Source organism: Pelecanus crispus, chromosome 5, assembly GCF_030463565.1.
Source record: "Pelecanus crispus isolate bPelCri1 chromosome 5, bPelCri1.pri, whole genome shotgun sequence".
NCBI classification, from domain to species: Eukaryota; Metazoa; Chordata; class Aves; order Pelecaniformes; family Pelecanidae; genus Pelecanus; species Pelecanus crispus.
The window spans coordinates 12,392,542-12,409,650 of NC_134647.1; the positions used below are offsets into that span (position 1 = coordinate 12,392,542).

At 38.7% G+C, this 17,109-nt stretch overlaps 1 protein-coding gene across 1 annotated transcript in view; it reads right to left on the reverse strand.

Moving 5' to 3' along the window:
- LOC104031638 (kalirin) overlaps positions 1–17,109 on the reverse strand; it is a 432,630-nt gene that overhangs the window by 174,366 nt on the left and 241,155 nt on the right. Inside the window, exons 7-8 of the mRNA XM_075710381.1 lie at positions 10,110–10,301; positions 3,166–3,297 (exon numbers count right to left, since the gene is read on the reverse strand). Coding sequence (XP_075566496.1) covers positions 3,166–3,297; positions 10,110–10,301 — 324 coding nt within the window. The remainder of the gene's footprint in view (positions 1–3,165; positions 3,298–10,109; positions 10,302–17,109) is intronic.

Consider the following 17,109-nt stretch of genomic DNA (forward strand, 5'->3'; position numbering starts at 1 on the left):
TGCTGGACTCTCTGCGAAGGTTTCACTCACCACCTAACACAACATGTATACACTCCTGCCATATGGTGATATTCCTGCATTTGGCTTCATAGTAGGAGAAGAGCTAGGATGGGCAGTATGCAAATGCCTCTGTAAGAAGTTATGTGACTTTGGGTGAACCAAAAAATAGATTTTGTTGTGCTAGTGGAATAATCTTCATGGTTGCTGTATACATAGCTAGGGAATAAGTTAAAATCTGTAGATATCCTATATAGTGGGTCAGAAAGTCCTCCAAAGCCTTGCAAGTGACTAGACTAATGGTGCCATCTGTGAAACAGCTACAGTTTGCACTAGGAAAAAAAATTGGTCTTTAGAGCAAATATATCATGCCTCTGGGAACAGACAGTAAAGTGCAGTTGATCAAGTCACACGGAACAAGATGCTCTTACTATCAACCAGGCTCAAGTCTGACTGGAGAAAACCTTTCTCTCCCTCCTTGTCTTTATCAAATCAGTACCGTCCTCAGTAGGGGTGTCCCAAGTTTGTCTCCTGCTGTTCATCCACTAGAAACACTGGTGGAGCAACATAAACACACCCTGGCTAGAAACATCTAGAGGAACACTTTTTGCAAGAGGGGAATCTGCCAAAGGCATACATCTCATGTATTTCCTTGCTCCAGCACTGTTCTACCCGAAGTAAAAGCAAGACCACCACTTCATTCTCAGAAGAAGGAAGAAGGCCTGTTCTGCCAGCAGCTCGGCTTAGTGCAGGAGAGGATTGCTTAGCTGTAGATTGCGTATCAGGGCCATGATCTCTGCCTCCACTATTTCTGAGCTTCACTCAAGTGCAATAAAGGAAAGAAGGCAAATAATTATGGCTACAACCATGGCAAGATGGAAAAAAGGGTCTCCCTAAGATTCTTCTTAGGTTCCTGCAGTGAATCTGAACTGCTTTGTTATACTCTGTAACAGAACAGGCCCACATATCCTATTAAATGTTAATTAATATCCTATTAAATATCCATATTAAATGGCTAATCCAAGGAACGTTCATTCTATTTCAAATCTCTTTACAATTAGAGAAAGAAACAGAGATTTTCAATGACTCTGCAGGAAAAGAAAGCAAAGAAAAAGCTACAATTTTCACCCTACCATAGAGAGCTCTGAGGGAAGAAACATTTTTTTCTATGGGCAAGGGGCATTATCTAGACTGGAGAAATAGGCATGTGGATAGGAGGCAGGACTCCTAAGTCTAATCCAGACTTTTCAGCTCACCATGTAGCTGTGGGAAAAGGGATGAACATTTCCAAAATAACAGACTGTAACCTTTCTGGCAATTCTACATACTGTTTAAAAATGTACTTATTAGTAAAATAATACAGAAATGTTTTAAACAGCTGTGTCTGCAACAAGTTATAGCTTTCTGAGGAAGCATCAATAAAAGCAATATGCATGTTAAAGGTTGCTTTTGGTAATGAGTTTTAAATGAATTTTCATTTCACAAAAACTAAGGTTGGGGCTGATAAACAAAATGCCAGTTTCAAATATTATTATTTTTATTTAATTCAAATTTTATTTAAATTTTAGAAATAATTTTTAAATGCAATCAAAAAACCTTAGTTTCTCCTGACTAGGCACTTGTATAAAATTCACTGTTGCACCTAGAAGTCAACAGGACTGTTCTGTGTTTGCTCACACAACCCGCTGTTCCTGAGAAGCCTGAATATTGAATGAGGAATTGCCCTTTGTGATTGCAACCTGGATTTCCTCATTCTAATTGACTAACTCCTAAATTCTTGCAGGTGTTCAGAAAATAAGAGATTTCTAACATTCCTTATATTCATCATCAAGGTATCTACACAACTTCACTGTGTATGTGAGTGCCTATCACCAAGCCTAGATTAGCAAATCCTTTTCTTTTCTATTTTTATACTATAGATTCTTCCAAGAACTTGATGACAACAGCAAGAGCCGAGTATGGAGGAGAGTTGTTATATCCTATTCTGGAGTCTTCACTTGGTAACTTATTAAATATAGCAAGCACTACCACAGTTCTCCTGCCCAGCTTGGAAAACACTGCAAGGAGCAAAATTCTGTGATATGCAGAAAGACAGTCAAGCACAGTACAGTACAGGGAAATGAAAAATACAACTAAATTCAAGCATTCAGGTGATTTGTGGATTACTTTCCAACAAGCTTAGTCCTGGAGACATGAATAACAGAGCAGAATGGATAAGGTACATTGGCTTCCCACCCTCAGGTTGGTCCATGCCTGGGGTGGACACCTAGACTAGCCTCATTCCTAAAAGGACTTCTCCCAGATGCCAGAGAGGTCCTGCAGCCCTCTTGCAAAATAAAGCGGACTGAACACAGACCCTGGCCTGCAGAGTCAGATGCACTGAATGTCGTCTGTTTGTCGATAGCTTTTATTTCATGCTGCAGTCTGGCTGGAGGAAAAAGCAAGTGAAGAATTTTATGGGTTTTTTGACAAAATGCCAGAGAATATGTTTTAGTCTTAGGATCCTTGGCACCCTTTTTTAAAGGAAAAAAACACATACCCTATTTAGGTCTGAAGTATTCAAAAACAGTACATACAAATACATCTGATGTGTCACTTAGGGACATGGTTTAGTGGTGGACTTGGCAGTGTTAGGTTAACAGTTGGACTCAATGATCTTGAGGATCTTTTCCAACCTAAATGATTCTAGATTCCATATTTCTATCTAAAGCACAGTCTCTTGCAGCATGCATTGTAATGAGGACCTGACATCTCTGTGACTTTGTATATTGAAGGAAAAAGCCTTTAGCACTCTCTGTTCCCATTAGCATACCTGTGCTAGAGCCAGGACTCATCCACAGAAGGAAAGCAACAGGAGTAAAGCTACTGGGGGCCTAAAGTGGTTCCCTGTTCAGCAAAGGCAGTGAAGTGGCTCTTCTTTGGCCTGCCAACACTAGTTCTAGATTTCATTTCTGTATAGGGTTTGTCCCCCAGACTGTCCTATTGTGCCCTTACATGCAGATTGCTAGGAGTCACCTCCTACAGCCTGAGATTAGATCTGACTCCTTCTTTGAAAAAGTTGCAGAAATGGAAAGCAGAACCTATCTCATTTAGAAAAGCTAAGCTCCAAAATGCAGTCAAATATATGTTATCATTTAACAGATACATTCTTCTCTGGGAAGAACATACCTCTGTGTAGGCCTGTGTTACTTGTTCATACAGGGTCTGATGATGATGGATGGCCAATTCCAGGTCTTGCATTTCTGAGGGGAGGCCTCCTTCACTGCACATTTTGCACCAGGCATCCACACCTGAAAGGAACTGAAACAATTCCAGGAACAATGAGCAACAGTGACACAGAAAAGCATCTCATCAACATTACAAAACTTTTTCTGTAGAGTGCCACAGATGACTGCAGCATGGACTGAGGAAAACGTAACAATTATAAAGGAGTCCTTTTGGACACCCTGGAACAGCACATTCCTGTCACCTTCTCAGTACTTGAAGAACACCTAGATCCAAAGAAATGTTTTCCGTTTCTTCTGGGTTAAAAACAAATGCTCCTTTAACCAGGCTCAGAAAACATCCATTCTGAGTCTTTGCATACCACAGAGGGAGGCTACAACATTGCGTTCCAAAAAGGGAGGCTGCAACATGTTTAGAAAAAAACATCAGCATGAAGCACAAAAGACACAGTTACAGCTCCAGCTGTATTTGGCATTGTCTTAGCTGTCAATCTTCCCTCACTCGCTTACCTGTCCTTAACACTACTAATTTGGGCAATAGAAAACTCCCATTAAAATCAATGCTGACATTCATTTCAGTGAAAGGCAGACAGTATTCAAGCAGTTCCCAACCCAGGGCCAGCTGAGTAGAATTACTAATAGGATATCAATGCTTTAAAGCCCTGGGTCACACATTTGATACCAGCCCAGGTCAGCAGTGATCAGATACCATTACCATCTAATGGCTGCTAAGCAGCCAATGAGCTGCTGGTCTCAGTCCAGTTCCTGGTGGGCAGACATCCATGAAAAGGGAGGGAAAAAAAAAAAATCATTGCCATTGCAATTGATATGGTTTAGCACCTTGGTTGGAAACCTTAACAGACAGCCAGAAACTGAACAGCTTAGGGGAGCAGAGGGATGGAAAAAAAATATTTTTCCACTCTTAAAGGCCTCCAGAGCAGTGCTGATGCACTTTGGCAGAACAAATTGGGGAAGTTCTCCTGGGTGCTGCCTGTTCTGTAAAAAAAAAAAAAGAGGAATTTAGTCTCTAAGGTTCCCATCCTGTTTTTCTTTTAAGCAGGGCTTACTTCAATGACACAGCTCACATGTTCACATTTTGTCCATACTAACTGCCTAATGCTACCTCATTACTTCTCATTAATATTTTCTCTTTCTCCATCTTTCTTTTAAACCAGCCTGCCGTACTTTTGGGCTATTTATAAAAAAGAACAGCTAATTATACAACAGATGCAGTGCCCTGTAGGGTGAATGTATAATGCCACAAAACCACCCCCAGGATCACAGCTTTATCCACTCCTGAAGTGTTCACCTGTGGCTTGTTAGTAAAGCACTCATTCACAGCATGAAGGGCTGTGAGATTCAAAGCAAAGAATTGCAATTCAACTCTGGCTCTGGCATCAGCATCCTTTTTTATTAGCAGTGTAAAGCTATTCACCATGCTGCTGTGTAATCAAGGCTATAAAGTGTTTGCATTGTAAACACTTCTTTTCAGTGCACAAACATTCAGTGACAAAGATGAATTCCTAAATGTTCATGTCTACAAAGTACAAATCTACCAGTGAAAACTGCTTTCTAGAAGACTGGAGGCAAGGATGGCAGGTTCTCTTGTGTTGGTTTGACTCCTGATCTGTTGAATCTCTTCAGATGAAATCCCCAAACTCCTTTGCATAAAGCTGAAGTCATCATATTTTGTGCCAAGGCAGTGGAATTCACATCATTTCCTATGCAGTTTTAAGAGCATGGAGTTGAGATCAGTCCCTTTTGGGGCTGTTACATGAACCTCTTGATCAAAACAGTGAACAAAAGACCTTTACACCTTATAGACCAGTGTTCCTGCTGCTGGAATCACACTGTTACAGATCTTATCAAAACTGCTGAATTCTATCAATTTTAGTACAAGCGTTTAGAGTCATGTTACTCATATACTGCCATGTCCCCAGACTGTGATTTGCATAGGAGGTGGGAGAAGTCTCAAGAAGATCCTATGCACATAACAGCATTTCCACCTTGTTGTCTCATCTATCTATCTTTTGTGTATCCATTGTATATAGACAATGTTACGTCAACAATTACATCAGTAATTTCACTTCTGCCACTAGCAGGAGCAGTTGACGTCATCTGTTTTAAAAAGTTTTAAGAAATGCAGTCTGTCAGTGTTTTACTCCAATAACCTGAAACAGTACATGGTTGTCTGTGCTGTGCATGTAGATTCATATGGGGAGAGCAAATGGGTTTTTTTAAGGATTTTTGCGAAGTGTTTGTTCATACCATAGGACTATTGATTTGGGTATTTTGAAAAAAACAGCTATGTTAATTTTTATTATTTGTCAGACACTGTGGCAGACACAAAAAAGTTTATTAAATGTAACCCTTCATACTAAAAATATATTCATATCACAAAAATCACCATTTGACTGAGTTGAAAAAAACATGTATTTAAAATTGTATATTGCTGTTAGGTTGGAACAGGAGCTGTTACTGGCCACCGGATACTCAATACCATTTAAATTAATTGCTTAAATTTCTAGTTAGCCCACCGAATAGAATAACTCCTACTAGGAACATAAAAGCTGCCTAAATATGATTTGAAATGACAGGCTCAAATAATTGTCCATGTTTTTCAAGACTTCAGGAAAGATTAAGAAAAAATTCTCCTAAAAAATAAAAAAGTCCCTAAGGTGCCTTTGTGCCTCTGATCCAATCCAAAAGTAACTTAAAGGTAATGACCTACACTTACTCCTGACTCACAACCTATACACCTAAGTTACAAATTCTGTATTATGTCAGGTAAAAATGTATTCTCAGACCACTTCTTACTAGCTTTCCTTAGGGACTGCTATGCTGTATCACATGGTTACTCCAAAACACAGTTCAAAGCTTTTATAGTCTATATTTCTCCACATTTTCTGAATTTTTTTGCCTATGGCTTGCTAGGCCTCTGCGTGGAAGCTGCAGGATAACCAGGCTAGTTCCCCTAGGCCCTGGAGAAATTAAAACCAAACTCTAGTGTACTTTCATGCTCCAGAATGGCTGTGGGGAAAGATGGGAAGGCGGCCATGAAATTGTTTTCCTCAGTGACCTATAATATCTCTTGATGCCCTGAATTTTTTGTATAAGGCTAATTGTATATTTCCTGTTGTTGTTTCTGGAATTTCCCTATCTAGTGCAGAAGTTATCTTGGTCTTATCCCTGCATCTTATAGATATGAACTGGCTTTTCCTTTCCTCCCTTTCCTCAAATTCTTCCCCCCCCCCTCCTTTTTTTCCCCCCTCTCTTTTTCATTTCCTTTCCTCAAATAGGGGGGTTCAGGATGTGCTTAGAGAGATCCAGACAGAGATGAAAACAGTAGTCCTCCTGATTGGGGAGTAAGGTAAAATGAAACAAATAGCCAGGGGTCAGCCTTCAGAGAATCAGCATAAATGTCTAGCGTGTGCACCTAACACCTACTACCTTAAATAGTAATTCTGCTTGTGCACTTCTGAGGGTAGACTCTGACCCAGAATTAATTGCTTGAAATCTCATGGCTGATTGAAGACATTAATTTGTTCATTCTGACAGGATCTGTAGAGTGAGCATCTTACGAATACTTTAGCACACTTTCAGAGATTACACCCAAGAGAGGAAGGACACCTGGTATCTCTGCTTCCCCTATATGGCAGTTAGTGGGCCAGAATCTCATCTGGTGAAAATCAGCACAGTTCTCTTGAAATCACAGTGAGATGAGGCATGTTCTCCTACATTGTCTTGCAACTTTGAATAGCCTCAGACATACCCAAAGAGACAGAAGCAGATTCTTTTTTACACTAGATTATCTCCATGCTCGCATGAGAAAGGCCGGGGGGAGGAGAGAAAAGAAGGAAAAAAAGCCCCTAGACTTTTGTAGCAGGTGGAATTAAGGGACACTTGGGAAACACCTCCACTGAATATCTTGAGTTGCACCTTGACCTGGACATAGTGGTTGTTTGGAGTTTAGTTTACTGGCTTTTGATCAAACACATGTGCTGAAGGAAGCCTGGCTGAAGGCTACATTGGCAATATTTGTCTTTTCTTTCTTTCTTTCTTTTATTTCCTTTCCTTTTTTTTCCTTTTCTTTTCTCTTGTCTTGATGATGGTGTAGTATGTACAAATTGTGTTTAAAAAATTGAAGGAAGACACACACATGCGCATACACACACGCAAAAGAAGAAAAAGCAAGAAACAAAGGAAAAAAAAAAAAGCTTTGATCCAGGAACTCATTCAGCCGATTTCCATTCAACATGCCACATGTATCTGCAATAAGAGCCAGGAAAGCAATGCAATTCTGAAGCACGTGAAGACAGATGTGAGGTTCAACTCCCAGCAGGGTTGACTCAGCCTTTCATCCTTCCAAGCCAGACAAATTGTATTCTGTGCAGTTTTCTGTGTGGGGTCTTTAGGAAGAGACCTTGAAAAACAAGTTGCTTCCTGCTCAGCTTGCATATTATAGAGATCTTAGAGCTTTTCATAAATCTCTGTCCCAAGCCAACAACTTCCTTGCAGGATGGGGTGTGGCAAAGACTGAAAGATTATAGACCTAATAGACTTGCTTCCTGTTGGCATCATGGGGAACTTCAATCAGTAGGAAGGAATGAACAAAGAGACTGTAGCAGCGTATTGCACTGCAGAAAGAAAGACAATCTGCATATCAGATCAGTATGAGGAAAGCAAGGTTACACTATGGGAGAAATGGTTGGATCTGCAACAAGACTACCTTTTCTGACAGAACAAAGGGAGCAAAAAAAGATTTGATCTGGGACAGAGGAAATAGTGGGTTTATCTACATCTTTGTTTCACAGATTTAAGCCTTATTTATTGTAAAACAATGAAGCCCTGATGTGAGTAAAAAAAACCCCAAATCCTGGGTGATGCCAAATAACAGAGTGTCACATTTGGAATTAATATTTGATAGACAGCTGACTGAGTTACAGACCAAATCCCAAACACCTCACTTTTTATACTATACAGAGGTCAAATGACTAAATTATTAGCATTCAAGTCATTGGCTATTCCTACCAGAGTTACTAAAGCAAGGCCAAAATTTTAGTCCTGGCTAATGGATACACTGACTCCCGCATTTCTTTTTTGTGGCAGTCTGAATTTACAGGCTTCACATCAGCACTTATCTTCCACTGAATTGTCTCTTATTGCAAGTGAGGAGTAACTGCTGTTCACAATTAACAAATTCTCCTGTCTGCTTAGTAATGAGAGACTGACTTCTGTCAGGCAGCACAAACTTCAGCTCCTTATGAACAGGTGCCAAGGCAGGACCGGGTTTTTCAGACCTATCCATACAATTGTAAAGAAATAAGACCCAAAGCTGAAAGTGACATTAGTGTAGCTTTTTTTCAAGTTAAGGCTGAGGCAAAATACCCACTGACAGTGTTCAAAAGGTAGGAAGAAAAAAAAAAAAAAAATCACCTCTAGCTTGACAGACAGTTCAATACAGCTTTCTGGTTTATTGCCTTTCACGTTATACAATACCTCAGCAACTCCTCATAAATTCCAAACAAGACTGACACTTCAGAATAATAGGGGATCGCTCATTAAAAAAAAGACAAAACCCCCCAAAAACACCAAAACAAACAAGAAAGAACTAATTCATTAATAAACCTTAAACATCCTCATTGTGACTATAGGCTGGATATAAGTTCTTTTTTGATTTTTCTTGATGGACATATGATGACTGACAACTATTAACATGAAGACTACACCTAAACACTACAGTGCCCGTTGTACTGAGATGAAAGTACTTGTACTGGGCATCTTTGTGTATCAGTCCCATCAGAGCCACTGAGTGTGCTTACATGAGTAAGTGCCCAGTAGGGTGAGTAATTGCTCTATGCTATGGCCTGTTGTCAATAGGAAACACAAAATAAAGAAAAAATCGTTATAATTCTGTGGTCAGAAACCAACAATAAAGAAAGTCTTTACTGTTTGAGCTAAACTTTTCCATATATATATTCTGGCTTATGAGGCACGGTTTCTGGCTTATCAGCTATAATTTCTTCTTCAGACACTTGAATTATAGGTCATTTTATAAACATCAAGCACACTCACTTGATATTAACTACTTGGAAAAACAAGCACATAACAATACTGAAGAGAGCCCCAGAGCAGTGTTTGTCACTGGAAAATGAATGTAATCAACATATGATCAAAGTTGAACCATCACAGTTAGGTGGACTTGGTTTAGGTGTAAAAAAAGCAGAAGGTTTATTCACTGACATATTTTAAATCTTTTGTAGCTGTGAAATTACAGAACAATTCTGGTACTTGTTAAAGACACAAACCAGAGTTCAGGGATATGGAAAATTTTCTTGGATGTTCCTTGCTGTTTCTAAACTCTCCACTTAGCCCCAAACTTTGTTAGACCTCACTATGGAGAGCACTGCATGAGTAGGTGGTGGAGCAGATTCCGTAAGTTTCATTAACAAAAATGTGCTTTGGCTCCTAGAAATTGTCTGCTGGTATGGGTCTATGTCATATGTGTGAATATTCCTGTGCGCATAGCACATACCACGTATGAGTGCAGATACATACTGTTTTCCTGGGTGTAATAATCCTGAATTTATCTACAGCACTGATGAAATATTAGGAAACAGAAATAAGGCAGCATGTTACTGCACCAGTGCACTTCAGTTATGATCAGATTCTCTCTCATCACTAAGGCATAAACATATTTTCTTACCCACTCAAGAAATGTGCCAGTTTTGGGGGAGAAATATTACTATTTGTTTTTGAGACACTCATCCACTAGGAACAAGGCTCTTAACCTCACTGCATATAAGCCAAAAACCATCAGGTAATATTGCAGCAGCATCATTATCAACATAGCAGTGGATCATTTTGCCAGTCACAAAAGCAGCTCACCTGTTCAGCTTTCTGGTGAAAGACAGCAGACATGGCTAAGATGGTGCTGCGCTCATCCAGAGCTGCAGCAAAACTCTTCCACTCTTGATCCAGCTGGCTAGATATTTGCTTAATTTGCTGGGAAGCATAATGGCCTGCCTCGGAAAGCCTTGATGCAACAGACATGATCCGATTGATGTTGACATAGGCATTCTGAAAATTAAAAAGCACACATAAATAAAGAGAAGGAAGAACCGTGACCACCCTCTGCCTTCATTACACATTCCAAACACCATCAGTTGGAGTAAAGCCGAGCAGTTCAGTGAGAGCAATCAACCACCTGCTTAAATATGCATGAATAGCAGGCATACTACCTTCCACTCTAAAAACACATCCCTCAGGAATCTTTTTACACATCTATACCATTATCTAACACTGTTATCTACCCCTCTCCCCTTGAATTTATTTATGTAAAACTAATTTGCCATACTTTAGCTATTTACTCACCTGTTAGGGTCTACTCATTGCCTCTATCTTATTCTTGATATTTCTGTTGCATTACTCTATATTTCTGGATGCTAAATCCACATTTTTATAAGTGAAATGTTTGCTTTCTGTCCTTTGAGAACTCTCTGACAATCTTTTATAGACATGCAGTGTCAACAAATGGAAAAGTCTTGTAGACTTTAAAAGAGCTCATAAGCATATTCTATAGAAATATAAGAGTTTCCATAGAAATTACTATTAAGTTATATTCTTCAGTTAAAATGTTATCTTTTCTGCAGGTTAAGCTGTTCTCCAGCAGAGATATCATCTAACTACATTCTGAATTTAGAAGGATTCAAAAATCCTAGTAAAAGGGTAATATTTTCTGTTCTTTGATAAGAATTTTCCATGATGGTTTTTATTCAGCCTTGAAGCAGTGGAGGATAGTTTTTTCTCAAACTGAACTGTGGACAGCAACATAATTGCATTGCAATACCCCCGTTCTGCATAGGAACATAAACCTGAAAAGAAATAGCCATCATGACAATGTCTTATGAAGATGCACCATCAAAAGGCAAACGACAGCTGCCTTGCAGATTTCTGGAATGTCATTTGATGTAAACACTTCTTTCTCTTTCCTCTTCACCAGAGGAAAGGACATCCCAAAATTTGAGATGTTTTGCTAATGTTGACTCACTGTTTTCTTGTCTCACTAGAGTATTTCAAAAGGGCTTTAGGAATTTCAGAGTAGAATCTGTAAGACCCTTATGCACAAGGACAGACACAGCCCTGATGATTTTAACAGTATTACTCATGGGCAAATAGTAAATCAGAGGTGGAAGCGTTTCTTGGAGCAGGATCTCATCATAGTGAGTGGGAGCACAATGTGGAAAGGTATCTGCCAATCCAAACATGAAACACAACAGAGCACTGCCAAGGCAGGCACAGGTCCAAACTAAGTTGCGAAGTAGGGCAAAGTATGTCTGCAAAGTGTGTGGGACAGCTACGAAATACACTTGTCATACCTGTAGCTGCTAAAGCAAAGAAAGATGGGGCCATAGCCCTTACAGCTGCTCTGCTCTCCCTGGTAGAACCATGACTGTGACAGCTGTCACATAAATAACACAGATCTAAAGCAATACGCAGCCTCCAGTTTTGTTTTTTCCCATTATCACATAGCCTTTTCTTAAAAATGGGATTTGGCTCAAAATTGTCAGATTAATTTTAAAGAAATTAAAATATTTTTTTCAGTACAATTAGAGAAACCTACCAAAATTGTTCTGGAGTTTAAAGTATACTAAAAAAGATATTATGATTTGGAATTTTGACCACCAGCTGCAGTCAAACACTTTTTGTCCCTCTAGGTTAGAAATTGGAATTTAGACTAAATCTTTAAGCCTTTCTCCCAGAAAGTCTTCATGGCTGAGCTGCAGCCAAGATAATTTTGCAACATTTCAGGTCAGCTGTTCTGGTGGAAAGTAGTGTAGCATCACTGCAGTTGCTAAAGCTTGGATGAGTTGCGCCAAATGAAGACATGGAACTTTGCTGTGTTTGAAGGAAAAGAAAAGTTGCTGAAGAAGTTTTGATTTCATGTAAAAAAATAGTTGCTTTTATCTTTTTTTTTTTTTCCCCTGCAGAATTATCTCAGCCATTGCAATGCAATGAGCATGGAGGAAAACAATTGTTAATTCCTTGGTTCCCTATAGCTACAGTATACAGATGTGCTAACTAGTAGAAGGGTAAAGGTAAGATTAGTTGAAATACAGCAGATGTTCTTAAAGTCTGTTTTGATTTATATGTTGTTATGTCTGTTTGTTGTATTTTTTATACAGAGATGAGGATTTTTATGGATGAAATTTCACTTTCCTAGATGAGAATTTTTCATGGAAGAGTACCAACCCATCCTGTAGCCAACCCACTAACTCCATAGTTTTTCGAGCAGAAAGCAAGGAGCAGTTTGGGAGTCACCTGCTCACATCTCTGTTCTTAGTGCACCAAGTGGAACTGCCTCAGGAAACAGAGACTCCTGAGCTTCCCCTGTTGCTTTCTGAGCAATAAATGGATTCAAGTGCAATATCACATGTGATGTGCTCTTCTGTTTAGCTCCAACAGGTAGTGCGATGGAGATACCTCCCACTTCTGGACACATGCATTCTTTACCTCCACTTTATCCGTCCCACCTCAGTGAAGCAGAGACATTGAAGTGAGTCTTGGACACATAAGATGTGTCCAAGGTCTCACAGAAAAAAAAGACAGAGCAAAGACTTGGCTAAAGATCTGGAAATCAGGAGAGCACATCCTACCAAACATAACCCATTTTACAACCTCAGGACCTTTACCCAGGTAACCCGTTTTACAATCTCAGGACCTTTACCCAGTGTCACTATTATTGGGAAAGATAGGATCTCTGGGAAAAACTGGGAAAGATGGGATCTCTGTTGTGGATTGAGGTAAAATGCAATATGACTTCAAGGCACTCCAGAATTTAGTTTCAGGAGGAAAACATTTAATTGACCACAATCCACAAAAGCAAGACATTTCTTTTCCACCTTAAAGTAGAATAAAATTGTAAGCCACTTTTCTTCATCTTTATCTGCCAATGTGTAATGTTCTGAGTAAAATGGAACAAAAATCTATGCTGCCAAAATTCAACTGTCAACATTTCACAAAGTTAAACCTTCCTTTCCCTCTGGTTTGTTCACCTCTAAAAACTGAATGAACTGAGATTTTTCTATGTCACTATTATACAGATCTTTATATCCTAATAGGAAATAAATTAAATAGAGCAACTAACATCTGTGACTATTTTTTCTTTAGGCTGGAAAATTCACTACTAGCAGGTTCATAGAGAGTCTTACTTTAAATATAACCTAAGGCTGCATCTTTTTTTCAAAACTGAGAGGAGTCCCCAAAGAGGACTGCAAGGGATAACTGATTTATGGCAATATAGGATTACAACAGGTCAAACAATGACAAAACAATATACTAATGTCTGGAAGTAAGGGTAAAAGCACTTCAATTGACATTCTGTTGCCGGGACACTAGGATATACCCAAGTTTTGGCTAATATATATCCTTTATCGTTGAAAAAACTTTCTTTTACATGTATTCACAGACTTTCCAAAAGCACTCCCCATGTTAGAGTTAATTTTTCATTTACTTTATTTCACCTTTGAAATTTTAGTCAAAAAAGAGGATTTTTGCCTTCTAAAAATCACTTGACTGGCAAACAAAAGAAAAATTTCCCCACAAGCACCTCAGCATCATGATATGCAAGAGTTTCTTTTACAGTTTAGGAAAGCCTTCTGCAATGCCTTGCAAGTGCACATACCCCTCTTTGTCCACCAATTCTTAGTCCATTTCTGCACCTAACCAAGGCCTTCATTCTGGTCATCAATGTCTATAACATAGCTGCTCCTTCCAGTGTAAGGGGCCACTGCTAAGGTCCTTAACACTTGGTAGGATAACAGACCTCAGTCTCAGCAATAAGCATTGACAGTAGCAGAGTTTTAACTGTGGAATGATCTCCCACAGGGAAATACACTGATTCAGCCCCGATCATGTAGCAGGCATGCTAGGAGACCTTCCCTCTTAATTAGCTGGAACAATACTTTCTTCTAATACATGTATAAAAAGAATACTTCACACTCACAAAAGAAAAATGAGCAGTGAGAATTAATCTGCAAGGAACTTGGCTGTGTTCATCTCATTTCCTAAAGAACTAGTTGAGATATTGTGATGGCTAGCAGCGAAGGTGGGCTGCAAGAGAAGGGTTTTGCAGATTAATTGAAGGTGAAATTTGATTGTTGAAGAGTTCTTCTTTAAAATAAAATAAAAAAATAACCAGCTTGCAATGTGTTACTGTGAGTTTAGAAACCATCTGTGAAATGAATCTGAAACATAAATCCAAAGCAGAATGTTTCAGTGACAAAATAAACTCATGAGATATCTTTAAGACCTTTAAATTTCTATAACAAGGCCAATTATATGTAGCCTGTTGCAGAATAATATTGGATGGCATTTTAGCTCAGCCTACATACAGAAAAATACCATTCATTTAAGATAAATGTTGGGAATTTTCAACAGACATCATTAGCCTTTACAGGGTAATTTTAACGTGTTTGAAATATATTGCAACTTTCTTAAGACAGCATGCATCTCCATCTAGTGCCAGACAGCTAACTCCCTGACAGCAGGATAGGCAGCAATGCCAGCACTGAACACTGCCATTTTTATGCTTGTCCCACAGAAAGTGATAACTCATTCTTTAAGGAGGTTAACAGATCCAGTCATAAAAAAGCCCTGGCAAAGGAAATATGAATAACTTCAGTTGGAACAAATGGCACGTATACCATGTATCCAAGTACAGAGCTACGACCAGTATGTTTTGTGTCATATTGAAACACTGGGTTTTTTTCTCTAGTGAATTTACTAGATTATTGAGACTACTCACAAAATGTTGGAGCTAAATATTCATCTTCATGAAAAGATTATTGCTTCGGTATAAACATTATACAGCTGTGATAAAGACTAACATGATTTATTTTGAAACTGAAGTGAAAACAAGCACTGCCTTGAATCACAGAAAAAAAAAATCTATGGTCCTTACTTGAAAGAAAACTGTAGTGTGGTATTTTATTACCTAAATACATGAGTTCTCCACATCCCACATTGTTAATTTAAAAGGAAGAATTATTATTGTAAAAAACAGAGTAACAAATTGTTTTTCCAAGAAGGAGCTTTGGTCACAGCATGCCTATAGAGATTTATAGGAAGAGCATGTGACAAAAGGACAATAAACATTTGGAGAGTGTATTTTCTAGAGGAACTGAAAAGACTATTTTAACTATTATTAGTTATGCCAGGCTCAAAGGCCTGGGCATAGAGTAAAGAAAAAACAAAACAAAACACCTCAGAGATCCAAGATCTGATCCAACTTCCACTGAAGTCTGTAGGGTTTTTCCCTGAAAAACATACAGACATCCTCAGCTACATTGTCCTCTTCCATATCCTCTCTCAATACTGATTTTAATGTATTGACAAAACAAAACAAATCCCCAAAGCCATAAACAACCCCAAGCCCCACAACCAATAAGAGTGCTTCAAGTTTTCATTATTTTGTTACTCAGATTCATGATAGCTGAACTGTTCTCAATCCAGCCGTTGCTGGAACTAATATATTGCATAAAATAAAGATCTAGCTAAATTATAAAGCAAATTTCTAGCAAAATCACAATTATAAAGCAAATTCCCAGAGAAAAAAATTTATAGTGTGATCTAGTTTACCCTTGAGACTCAGAAACCAAAAGATTTATATAAGAAGAAGCAGCACCATTTAACTGGGTTTGAAAAGGCATTCTTCTTGAACCAACCTCTGTGTCTTGAGCCCGAGGCATGGTAGCTAAATATTTCAGTTTTGTAATTAGCATGAGAGAGCTTGAAGGCTCATCAGATATGAATCTGATATGAATGTTTTAATTTATTAAAACTCACCAGATCTTAACTTTTCCAACTTGGGTGGGTCACAAAACTCTACCTGGGACTGCAAACAGATCTGAGGGTAATAACCTCCCCATTCTCTGGTAAAGAAACAGGAAGGATTCCTGTCATTTTCTTTTTGCAGCCAAGGGTATTACATGAAGAGATTGAGGAATACTGGATTATAGACACAAATGAGTACATAATAAATTCACCAGAGTTATAGTTTTCTCTAATCCTTAACTTCACAAATATTTATCAGTGGGTAACAATGCAGGAAGATTCTTGATATGCAAAAGTAACTTATGTATATAAATACTGTAGGAGCAGAGCCTTTGGCAACAGATTGCAAGGCAAAGACCATTTCTTCCTTTGAAAGTGTATAGCACCTAGAACAGTGACCAAAACCTCCTACTCTTACTACAATATAAATGTTATCAAATAACAGGCACTATTTTCCAACATTCTCCAACAGAAATCAAACAGTAGCATGAACAACTGAACTAAGATGTTGTCATGAAAGCAAGGCAGTTGAATGAAGGCGGTTGTGCAGTAGCAATCACACGATTATGTCTTTCTAACATCACTGACTAATTTTCTTAGAGAAAGCTATGTTGGATAAAAAACCCCAAACCCATGTAATCAGACTGTGTATCAGAAAACCTGTCAAAACATGCAGACCTTGTATATCTTACCTCAAGAAGCTACAGTTAGCTGTGGCAGTTCCTTCCTGCTAGTTTCTGTTATCAGCAAGACTCTCACTAAACTGTTGTTACACATGAAAAAGACCCAATCCATATTTCTAGCCACACTTCTCCAACAATCAAAAGTATAGCTCAGATTGCTGTGTAGGCTTGGGGTATGTAATGTCCTACCGCTATGTTCAGAGTCATCACCCAACTTTCTCTGGTATTTGCTCATTCAAATAAGTCAATCTGTCCTGAGTCCATTGCTGACCATGACTGGCTCTTGACTTGAAAAAATGCAGGGGCTTCATCCTTACCACAGAGTTTCTTCACACAGGCTTGCATAGAGTTTTTGTGCGTGCCGAGACAAA